General features: G+C 45.2%; 1 protein-coding gene across 1 annotated transcript in view; it reads right to left on the bottom strand.

The window, feature by feature from the left end:
- Positions 1-12,527, bottom strand: part of LOC121171848 (contactin-associated protein-like 5) — a 462,350-nt gene that overhangs the window by 426,812 nt on the left and 23,011 nt on the right. Inside the window, exon 3 of the mRNA XM_041003565.1 lies at positions 8,314-8,507. Within this exon, the coding sequence (XP_040859499.1) occupies positions 8,314-8,507 (194 nt within the window). The remainder of the gene's footprint in view (positions 1-8,313; positions 8,508-12,527) is intronic.

Genomic DNA, 12,527 nt, shown 5'->3' with positions numbered 1-12,527 from the left:
CCGCTCATACACTTGCTGGCACGGTCTCTCTGACAGGTTCACGTGCCTGCCTTTCCATCAGTGCTGCTCCTGTGTACGTGTCCCGGGTTACACGCACACATGTGCTTGCCTCCCTCACGGTTTTGCACAAGGGAAGGTGGAGACCATAGCAGATGTCCTTGTGTATGCCCAGCAGCAAGTCCATTGCTCTGGCATATGGTAACGTCTTAAAAGATACATGCTGATGGCAATGTGATTCCAATTAGTTTCTGAAATTATAAGGCTTATATAATTTGTCAAACAGTGATCAATACCCAGCTTTTTTTTTTTTTGAGGGAAAATTGGCAGAATAAATGTGTCTAAATGATAGGATAGGAATGCATCTCCAGAAAAGTTAGAAGTCACACAAGGATGAAATCAGGGAACTGATGACCAACATGTACAATTCATTGTTTCAAGTGAGCTCTTGGCAAAACAAGCACCGTGTAATGAATGAGGGTCCCTTGTGTGAATGTAGCTCCCATAGGCCAGCAAAACAGCTCAACTGACTAATCCTGCACCAGCATTCCATGGGTGCCTGTTCACATCCCAGCTACTCCAATTCCCATCCAGCTTCCTTATGACCTGGAAAAGCAGCTGAAGATGATCCAAGGCCTTGGGACTCCGCATCCACATGGGAGACACAAAAGAGTTGATCGCATCAGATCTGGGCCTTGGCGGCCATTTAAGGAGTGAACCAATAGGTGGAAAAGATTTCTCTTTTTCTCTCTGTAAATCTGTTTTTCCAATGAGCATAAATACTTAAAAAATTAAATAGAGTCCCCATAAAGCTGTAGGAAGATAAGGCACATTGCATCTCACAGGCTAAAAGGTTCTGAATGAATGGTGCCTGGGTTTTGGAAGCACCAAGATGATGTTTATAAAAGGATGATATACTGGATAGTAATAACAACAAACTCTTCAACGGGAATGAACAGCAAGAAGGGCTGGACATTGGCCCTGGAGGAACAGCCGTACGCTGTGGTGTATATGCAGTTTGTCTTTCAGAGGATCTCATGCTGGGAGCTCGGTATGTGTGATGATGAGGTGGTACACTCCTCTATAAGGTAGCATTTCCCGGGAGCTCTGCTCTCTGAAGGATTAATGATGCTCTTGCAGAATGGATCGGTTCCTGCAGGAGGGGACTGTTCTCAAGGGCGACCCTGACTCATCTGCGAACCCCGATTTCCAGTCTTGAGACATCTCCTGCACATGCCTCCACCGCTGTGATGCCATCGGACATGAGACCCTCGCAGAGTCGCTCAGAGGCAGGCACTGTGTCCCTGGATCCTCCAAACTATGCGAGAGTAAGGTATTGAACTTTTATTATAACAACTCAACACAGATGAAGACATCAAGTATGTTGAGACATCGCTGTTAGGGGCAAACAGCTTTATAGGAAGCGATTAATATATGAAGTACATGCAGGATCTAAAAGATCATTCTTAAAGAGAAATACATGGTTTTAACATCCATATTTAGATGCTGGAAACAGGGTTTTAGCTTCCCAGCACTAGTATTTCCTAAGTCATCTTAATGATTGGTTTTGCACCATCATCACAGGACAGGAAACAAATTCTGACCTATTTCTGAAATGCTAATGATCATGCCGCTGGCTTCACGCCACTTACAGCAAGTCTGAAATGATCTGGCCAGGATTCAACGGGTACCGACAGGTTCTGGGCATCTGATTGTCACACTTTCTCCAGGATATTCACAATGTCGCCTCATCCAAATGGGACCCAAATTTCCATATTGGATTTGGCTCAGAGACCACTTCCTCATTGGAACAGTCATTAGCACTTTACCAAGACCCATCTCTCTCAATCCTCACACCAACTACAATGGCGAAGATATTACAGTAGAGCAGGTGCTTAGGCCAACTGATTGAAAATGCTGGGCTTAATATAGAATTTCTCAGACAACTGGTTGACATCATTTCTATAGAGTTGCCAAACTGGATCCATTCTCCTAGTAAACCGATCACTGACTTTTGGAGTAGAAGAAAAAAGTGACTTCTTGCTACGCATAAAACAAGGAGCCCAACAGCCAGCACTCGATTCCAAGTCCCAGAAAAATTAAAGGCAATGGCACACACTGGTTAAATTGGAGAAGACTGGGGCTGGCATTGCGGCATAACAAACAAAGCAATTACTTGCAAATCCAGCTCCCCATATGGGTGCTGGTTTGAGTCCTGTCCGCTCTACTTGTGATCCAGCTCCCTGCTAATGGCATGGGAAGGCAATGAAAAGGATTTAACAGCTTGGACCCTTGTCATTCACATAGGAGATCTATAAGAAGCTTCTGGATCCTGACTTGAGTCTGGCCCAGTGCCAGCTACTTCAGTCTCCTGGGGAGAGAACCAGAGGATGAAAGCACTCTCTCTCTTTCTCACTCTCTTGCACTCACTCTGTGTGTGTGTGTGTGTGTGTGTGTTTCTCTCTCAGCATCTCCTCTCTGTAACTCTCACTTTCAAATAAGTACATAAACCTTTAAGAGAAAAGTTCATGCTCAGATCTAGTGAGACTTTCTTGGTGATATAGTACTCCTCTAATTGGCTGCAGTGGGAGCCAGCATGTCATCTGAGAATTGTTTTAAAGATTTATTTATTTTTATTGAAAAGTCAGATCTACAGAGAGGAGCAGAGACAGAGAGGAAGATCTTCCATCTGATGATTCACTCCCCAAGTGGCTGCCATGGCTGGAGCTGTGCCGATCCAAAACCAAGAGCCGAGAGCTTCTTCCAGTCTCCCATGCAGGGACAGGGTCCCAAGGCTTTGGACCACGCTTGAATACTTGAGGCAGGGAGCTGGATGGGATGCAGGGCCGCAGAGGCACAAACTGGCGCCCATATTGGATCCTAGCGAGTGCAAGGCGAGGACTTTAGCCACTAGGCTGTCTCACCAAGCCCTTATCTGAAATATTGATGACACAAGTGGATTCAATTTAGAGTCTATGGGACAGAGTGTGGTTTTGTTTTGATCAGGTTTGAATTCCTAAAAAAAGTATCTCAGAGCTCCATCCTAGGATGTTAGGGTTGGAGTGACGCTGATTTCCAAGGCCTGCCTTACAGAGCCCACCAGGTCTAACCCCCGCCCATTCATTTGTCCCCTAGGCTGGCCAGTTCATCATTACATAGGAGTTGATTTTAAAAACCACAATGGGTTCACGAGAACTGCAAGCTTGGGAAGAGAAGATGTTTACATTAAAGCTGCTAGAGATGGGGCCAGGTTGAAAGCTGGGAGAGTAAGTTACAGTTTGGGATGCAGCCCCCCTGGTCCTGGAACTTGCACTCAAGTCTTGGCTGCCCTGCTTCTCATCCAGCCCTCTGCTTGTGCACTTGAAGGTAGCAGGTGATGATCTGAATGCTTGAATCCCTGCCACAAGTGAAAGAAATGGATGTTTACAGCTTTAACCTGGCCAAGCCTTCACTATTGAGGGAAACCTGTAAATAAACAAGAGTGTGGAACTTCTCTCTCTCTCTCATATGCTGTTTCTCAAAACAACAAACAAACAGATATAAACACACTGAAGCCTTTCAGTGACAGGAGAAGGGCCCTCACAAAATATAAAAATCCATAGCTATTTAAAAAATAAGATACCAGGCAGTTAAAAAAAAAAGGGCGGGGATGTTATCCCTGATACTTAGAAGTGATAAATGCTAGGAAGCGGAGAAGTGCTGGTGAACTTGAAAGAGAGGCAGAACGCCACCTTTCCTATGGCAGACGTGGTTGGAGGAGGACGAGAGAGACCATGCAGGCAATGCAGGACTGGGTTACAGGCTGCTGAGTGGCTCTGCATCTCGCCAAATAAGTGATTAAGAAGAGCACCTGCTTGTGGGAATCAAGAGCCTCTTTGTTCACGCACGGACTCCACCCTGGATGCCGAGTTGGAACCCCATAAATTCTGTCCTGTTTTGACAGGTGTTCACACCCCCAGGAAGCGAACCTGCATCAGCTTTGATTGCAAACATCATTGCTCTGTCTTGCTGAGGCACCTTCCTGTCTGATGGCTGAGTGAAGCCCTGGTTTGTTCATAACACATGGCTCACCACCCCGTGGCTGCTCAGGGGCCTCGTTCACGAACATTCCTTTCTGTGTCAGATCACAGACTCTCCAAATTGGCGTCACGGGGCGTGAACATTCGCAAACATACATTAGAAACGTGGCCTCATAGGGTTATACTTCAGAAGTGAAATAGGACAAATCTGAAGTAGCATAAATAATGATGCTCTACCCCCAGCAAGGGGGTGTCTTACTTGGCAAGGCAATTTTCAGATGCTTCCCAACTGCCACAAGATCCATAACTCGCGTGAAACTATGCTTTCAGGAGAATCCCAATTCCTTTTGATACAGTAATTAGAAAAAAAATTTGTTTTATTTGGAAGAGTAGAGGAAGAGATGTTTTCAACCTATTTTAAATTTTATGATACAATTCCATAGGCTCTGGGATTTCCCTTACCCCTTTCCAAGATTCTCTCCCCATAGTCACGATTTCCCATATATTATTAAGATAATATAGCACTTCATAAGCTATCATAAGTCCATCATTCTGCTATTTAATTGCATCCTGTCATTGCACGAACAGACAATGGCAGAATGTCCAGCATCCTATTGACAAGACATATTTATTTATTTAAATATGTATTTTTTATTGGGAAGTTAGATATACACAGAGGAGAGACAGAGAGGAAGATCTTCCGTCCGATGATTCACCCCCCCAAGTGAGCGCAATAGCCAGAGCTGTGCCAATCTGAAGCCAGGAGCCAGGAACTTCCTTCAGGTTTCCCACTCCTGTGCAGGATCCCAAAGCTTTGGGTCGATTTCGACTGCTTTCCCAAGCCACAAGCATGGAGCTGGATGGGAAGTGGGATGGAGCTGCCAGGATTAGGACTGATGCCCATATGGTAGCTTGGCACATGCGAGACGAACACTTTAGCTGCTAGGCCACCGTGCTGGGCCCAAAGCTGATCTGAGGCCAGGAGCGCTGCCTTTCCTCCAGATCTCCAACACGGGCACTTGGGCCATCCTCTGCTGCTTCCACGGTCATACCGACAAGAAGCTAGACAGGAAGTGGAAGAGCTGGGATGTGAATCGGTGCACACATGGAAAGTTGGCACTGCAACTGGCGGCTTTATCTGAAATGCCACCATGCTGGCCCCGACTTCGTCTTGCTTACAAGGTTCAAAGCTCAGTAAACTTATATTGTTACAGGTAAATGAAATACAAAAGAAAAATGAACAAGGAAATCTCAGGTGTTCGAGCTCATCGAACGCCAAGTCTGGCAACAGGAGCGAAGCGTCTTTTACACATTTTCTCTGATATATTTTTACGACATCCTGAATCGTTGACAATACTCCCACACAACTGGAAAGTGTTTAGGTGTTTTCACAACACTGATGCGTTCCGTTGATATTACTGCTATTTTTTTCTTTTATATTTAATAACATGGGAGTTCAACAGTAGGGAATAATATTTTTACAAGCTGAATCTGACGAAGTGTATGTGAAAATTTGTAATGTGGGGCCTGGCACGATAGCCTAGTGGCTAAAATCCTCACCTGGAACACGCCAGGATCCCAGGTGGACGCCGGTTCTAATCCTGGCAGCCCCGTTTCCCTCCAGCTTGTGGCCTGGGAGAGCAGCTGACGATGGCCCAAAGCCTTGGGACCCTGGACCTACTTGGGAGACCCAGAAGGGGCTTCTGTCTCTTGGCTTCAGATCGGCACAGTTCTGACTGTTGCGGCCACTTGGAGAGTGAATCAACAGACAGAAGATCTTCCTCTTTGTTGCTCCTCCTCTCTGTATATCTAACTTTCCAATAAAAACAGAGTAGATCTTAAAAACAATTCATGCTTTGAACATTTAAAATAATAGCATCAAAGGATTTGAAAAATGATGCTTTGCAATAAAACCTAGTTTGGAATCACTATACCTTTGAATTATGGCACTTGCTTTGGGCTGTGTGGACCTGAATCTCGCAATCATGATGTTACAATCAAATCCTTAGAGTTACAGAGTCTCTCTCTCCCACATACTTAGAAGGATATTTGCATACATATGTGGTACATGACACATGTCCATTTGCTGTAAGTTTGCCCCCAGCATCACTCTGCCCGAAAGGGTGGTCACACGTGACTCACCGTGATGCTCCCACAAGACATCACCTCATTTTAGCATTCAAAATGAGAGTTCTGATGATCCTTCCCCAGTTCGCTTCTCCTCCAGTCTCCTGCTGAAGCTACCTCTGAGCCCTGTAGACCTCATCAGCTTCCAGTCCACCTGCCTACAGTGGCTGGTAACTTTGGCTCTGTGCAACTTTCACCTCCCTGGCAACCAAGATCACAGGAAGCGCAAGGAGCAGGGGAGGGTATTCTTACAGGAACCATGGTGTTTGATTGGCTCTTTCAATAACCATTTCCACATTAGCTGCGTTACAGAAGGCCCAGGGGCTGCCTGAATGTGTAAGAGACCCCCTGGTTAGGAGGTTGGGGATTTCTAGGGGAAGACAAGTAAAGCAGTAGCAAGGACAAGGATGGAAGCATCTTCTGCCAGCTGATTACGAACTCAAAGAAGCAGCAGCCCTGAGACACAGCCCCGCACGCAGGGCTGGCTGCAAGCAGGGCACCTGGCTCTGAAGAAAATGCAACTGCAGGTTCTTAAAGACTGGAGACAAAATCACTCAAAACCGCAGCACGTGCTGACCTCCGCCAGCTAAGACTGAAAGTGACAGGGGAAATAGATAACCCCACCTTTACCTGGACCCTCTAAAAAGAGACAAAAACCTGGAGATTGTTCTTCGAAATGGAAGGTGTAAATAGTTCCCATGTCAAACTCAAAACCAAACCAAAACCAAAATCCGCCACAATTCTACGGGACTTTGAGATGGAGAGAAACCCAGAACAGCCCTCCAAAGTCTATTTTTACAATGAAGAAAATTAAGGAATAGTGTGACCTGATATTACAAGCAACACAGAATAAAGATGACAGTGCTGCGTTCTAAAGATCGAATAGGTCTGCCCGGATTATTCTTCACTTTCTGTTTAGTTTTATGTTCTCTTAGAAACCCAGCAGGCAGGCAGGCAGACAATGGCCAAATAGAAATTAATCGGAAATAGAAGGCTGCCTTAGTAATGTGGGGGCTTGGGATTAGAGAAGAAAAGTTTTATTGTCTAACGTAACAAACGAACAAACCTGTCCTTCACCCCCAAACTGAAGATGGTTTACAGGAACAGATTAATTTCACATTTTTGTACTTTCACTTTTCACTTTTACCGTTGTTACTCAACAGGATTCTGGAAGCTGTAGCCAGAAGAGACAGTAGGATTACACACTGAAAAGGAGGAACTCAAATGATCCCTTCAGGTAACAGGGAAGCCAGACTCCTCTAAGAGGCTATTGAAACTCCTAAGAGTTTGCTAAGTTTTTAGGATATAAAATCAACCAAAGGAAAGCCAAGAGATTTTGTATACACAATATCACGGCGAAGAAAGAAGTTGTAAGTAGGAAAGCATTAATGAAAGGAAAAGACGAAGACACAAAAGAAATAGAAAAATATCTTCCCTGTTCCTGAATTAGAATTATTAATATCATCAAGTTCTCCATGTTGCCAAAAAGGATTTAGAGACTCAATGCAAGATCCGTCCAAATATGGCAATCAAAATTTCAATAAAATAACAATATTTTTCTCATAAGGAAACACAAAGGACCATGAACAACATAATCAATCTTCAACAAAAACAACAGCATAAAAGGCAGGAGACACCGCAACGCCAGACTTCAAGCCACATCACAGAGTCAGAATATTTTAACCGTTTCAATTATTTTCTTTCCCTTCCCAGGTTTCCCAAGTAGAAAAACTTTGAGCAAGTGACATAACCGAGCCGATTGGGTTGCAGGAAAGTATTTAAAGCACCCAGCATGTAATTAAACAGACAAGCAAATCAACCGAGAGCAACACAATCTCTTGAACAGACTTAGTGGTGTACAATCATGCTTCCGAAAGTATCATAGAAGTGCGTACTCCTCCATGTGTGGATGAGAGAACTGAGACTCGGTCTGTGAATTACCCCCATTTCCAGGAAAGAAAAGGCAGATTTCTCAGGAGACATCCCAGAATCCTGGGGAGTGAGCATGGCTGGAGATAGCATTTGCCATGTCTGCTTATTTCTGCAGGTGCACTCCACAAGTGGCTATGTTACTGACAATGTGCACAACCTCAAATGACATGAATGTTCACTGGTTACCATGAGCAACTCCAGTTTGTGCATTGACAGAGAGAGAGAGAAGACGTCTTACCCAGAGGCCGCCTTCTTGCCTGTACTGCATCCAGTTATGTCCCGTGTCGCTGAACATCAGGCTGTAGCTTGTCACCCAGTCGGAGCTTCCATATCTCCCCTGTGTGGCCACTGCTGTAATCTCCACTCGGTTGCCCAGGTCTATCTGGAGCCACTGTTGGGCATTAGAATCTGCTGGGGACCAACCACCAGGTCCTGAGTGAGAGCAGAGACAGAGAGAGAAGGGTAGTTATGCCTTACATCACCAAAGGCTCAAGTTGTCGGAGAATAAAACAGTCACCCCACCCTTTAAGCCCTTGCTAGTTTCCTGCTCATTTTTCTTCCTCCATCCACTGGAATGCCCGCCATAACTTAAGACTCATAATACCTCTTCTTTGCTCCCTTAGCCACTCTGACTTCTATCATATAAATTCATAGTGGGGTTGATTTCCTTCCTTTCGGCCATCTTCTATTTTTTCCTTTTTTACAACTTGAGCTTTGATTGCATATACAAAAACCAAACTTATGTTTTCTCTCTATTATCCCCTTCCTTTCATTCTTTAGTTTTCTCTTATCTCTCTCTCCCTTCTTTGCTTTTCTTGTCTCTCCAAATAAGTACTGTGGAGCTATCATAGGCCAGGCATTTATTGTGCACACAAAGGAGAGAAGACTGACTCTGTAACTAGGGGATAGCATTTGTTCATACATTCATTCTTTCAACATTGGGCACCAGAAACAAAGTGTATCCGTCAGAGGGAGACACATGGGTAGCGAGATGTTGAGGGACCTTCGCCAAAGGAAATGATGGGTGACCATGGAAGCACAGTGTACACAGCATCACAAAAAGTGGTTGAGAAGCCTGTTAAATGCAAGGATAGTGGGTGGCCACCTGAGCAAATACAGCCCTTTCCAGAACTCCAGAGAGTCAGCAAGAAACAGAGGGGGGCAGAGGAGAACAAGATTTTAAAAATTGCAGCAAACAGACTGACATGCTGGCTCCTGTGTGGTTCAGGGTCCTTGACATACAGCAGCGGCCTCCTAACATGTAAATTGGCCTCTGCTCCAGGATTTCATTGTTAGATTTGAACTTTGCAGAAGGTTAATGTTACTCTTGCCTATCCGAAAGACTTGAGGCCCAGATGTTCCTTTTTAACTTGCATGTAAGAATAAAGAGGTCAAGGTTTGCTTCTGACCCTAGAGTTAACTGAATTTCAACTGGGGTTGTTGCAGACTGTCTTATACAGCGGATGAAGATAGAGGGAGAGCAGCTCCTTTATGAACTATCTTGCCTGGGACTTCAGTTTGGGGGTGGATTGAACATTTCCTTTAGAGAGCAAATCAATTAGCTCCTTTTTTCTTCCGAGATGTGTCATTGCAGGTCACGTTGGTGATATCCCTGTCTACTTTCTCACTTTCCTGGAAAGGGTCATTGGAGCTGGTCCTGGGTAACTGAGTCCATTTCTAAGTTGTTATTCCCACCTTAGTCTATCTTGTACCATGCAGGGAAGGTAGACACAGGAGGAGGAGGAGGACCTAAGGCACACCCTACAGAGTGGCTGATTTCCCCCTGGTCTGTAGTTGCTCCTTAGCAGCTTCAGTTTGATAAAGGCTTTCCTCCTCCCTCTGAAATGATTCAAATTCGACAAAAGGAGGAAAAGGGAACAGCTCAGCATCTACTGGGGAATGGGCTTTTTTTAAAGTGTTTTTGTGACACAGGAATTCAGTGAGAGATACTGTTGTTGCTTTCTAGTACACTTCTCTATCCCTTCTGTGGTGATTGGATAGCAGTGGCTTTGTGGCTTCAGCGTATTTCCTAGCTTTCCACGATGGTTTATGTGTGGCCATAGGGCCAAGTGCTCTGCAGCAAGAATTGAGAGTGAGTGAAGTGCACCATGCCCATGCTAATGAGCCATGCACAAACCAGTGCACTGGGCCCAAGTCAGTGAGCCATGCCCAAGCTAGTGTCCTATACCCAAGCTAGTGGGCCATGCCTAAGGCAGTGAGCCATGCCCAAGGCAGTGAGCCATGCCCACATCAGTGAGCCATGCCCAAGTCGGTGAGCCATGCCCAAGGCAGTGCACTGTGCCCAAGTCGGTGAGCCATGCCCAAGTCAGTGCACTATGCTCAACCCGCTGAGCCATGCCCAAGGCAGTGTGCTATACCCAAGTCAGTGCACTATGCCCAAGGCAGTGAGGCATGCCTAAGTCAGTGAGCCAGGCTCAAGTCAGTGCACTGTGCCCAAGTCAGTGAGCCTTGCCCAAGTCAGTGCACTATGCCCAAGTCAGTGAGCCATGCTCATGCTACTGAGCCATGCCCAAGCCAGTGAGCCATGCCCGAGTCAGTGCCCTATGCCCAAGCCAGTGAGCCATGTTCATGCCACTGAGCCATGTCCAAGGCAGTGTGCTGTACCCAATCAGTGTGCCATGGCCAAGCCAGTGAGCCATGCCCAAATCAACGTGTTCTGCCCAAGCCCGTGAACTGATGACAAAGCCTGGAAGATGTCAGAATCTTGGCATGGAAAGATTCTCTGGATCCCTGCTTAGGGGTAGCTACCCTAACATATGAAATCATTCAGAGCCATACACCTATCCTATTTAAGTCAATAAAACCAACAACCTATTTGTTATTCCCGCCTAGCCTAAGTTTAATACATATGCGATATCTTACAATGGAAATATTAACCCCACTACTTTCTTGAATGAACTAAGAACCAGCAGGTGTAGACCACTTGAAGATCAATTCCTTCCTATTAAAATTACTATGTAATAGAAAATAAAGCTTCTGAAAGTCCAGCTGTTAGGGTGGGGCACTCACAGAGAGGAGGCACTGGAACAGGAATCCGGAGGTATTAGACCTGGAAGTGCATTCCCATGTTTTATTTGCATCAGCTCTGTCCTATGCAACAGGCTTCCCACTCTCCTCCAGCACAGCGGCTTCTCAGAATTAACTCTAAGAAGATTCTATATGCCAAGAAATTCAAAGCTGTTCTGAACTTGCTCATCATTTCCACTTCTCCTGTTCTCCATGGATGAAACTTCTATATTCTGTTTGGTACTCCTCCACGTATGGCAGGGTGCCTACTACCAAGAGCAGGAGAGCAGAGACTCAACCCAGGTGCTTGGGTGTCCCAAGTAGCAACTGAACCACTGTGCCAAACACCAACTCTGACTTCTTCTTCTACTTCTTCTTCTTCTTCTTCTTTTTTTTTTTTTTTTGATTGCATTGCATTATGTGACACAGTGTTATGGGCACTGGGATTCCCCCCACCCCTCCCCGAACCCTCTCCCCATGGTGGATTTCTCCACCTTGTTGCATTACCACAGTTCAAATTCAGTTGAGGTTCTTTCATTGGAAGTATTTGACAAGCATAAAATACAGCATCTTATTATCCCAGTGAGTTCAACGATTTCTTGGTGAGACCATCTTTGGTCTGAAGGTAAAGCCAGCAGAGTATCATCCCAATCAATTAAAAGCCCCAACATAGCATCAACAACAATTTACAACATTATGGCATTGAACAACAGGCAGAATTGTGAGGCTAAAGTGAGTTAAGCCATTTTCTATTAGGTTAGCATCCAGCTGCTGCCATTTTCCATCCACCTCCCTGGGAAAGCAGTGGAAGATGGTCCAAGCGCTTGGCCTCTGTGACCCACATGGAAGATCCCAGTGGAATTGATGCATCTTGCTTGGGCCAGGCCCAGCCCTGGACATCTGTAAAGGAAACCAGCAAATGGACGATTTCTCTCTCTCTCTGACTCTCCCTTCACTGTAAAAAGAAAACAGTGTAAGTGTGAGTCCAGCATGACAGCCTCGTGGCTGAATTCTTGCCTTGTAAATGCTCAGATCTCATTTGGGTACCGATTTGTGTCCCAGTGGCTCCATTTTTCATCCTGCTGCCTGTTTTTGACCTAGAATAGCAGTAGAGGATGGCCCAAGGCTGGGAGATCCTGCAGCTACTTAGGGGACGCAGAGGAAGCTCCTGGTTCCTGGCTTCAGATCAACTCATCTACAGCCATTGCAGTTATCTGGGAAGTGAGCCCATAGACAGAACATCTTTCTGTCCCTTCTTCTCTCTGTAAATCTGCCTTTCCAATAAAAAATAAATTAATCTTTAAAAATAGTAAATGATTTTTAAAAGCAAGGTTGTTTAAGGTCACTTTTGTTAATATTAAAATGTGATTAGAAAGTAAATACACACGATGATATCCTGTGTGGTAAAAATGTAATTTTATCCTT

This window comes from Ochotona curzoniae, unplaced genomic scaffold (genome assembly GCF_017591425.1).
Source record: "Ochotona curzoniae isolate NIBS_2020 unplaced genomic scaffold, NIBS_Ocur_1.0 scaffold_274, whole genome shotgun sequence".
Classification (NCBI taxonomy): Eukaryota; Metazoa; Chordata; class Mammalia; order Lagomorpha; family Ochotonidae; genus Ochotona; species Ochotona curzoniae.
This window is presented reverse-complemented; position numbering and strand designations above follow the sequence as displayed.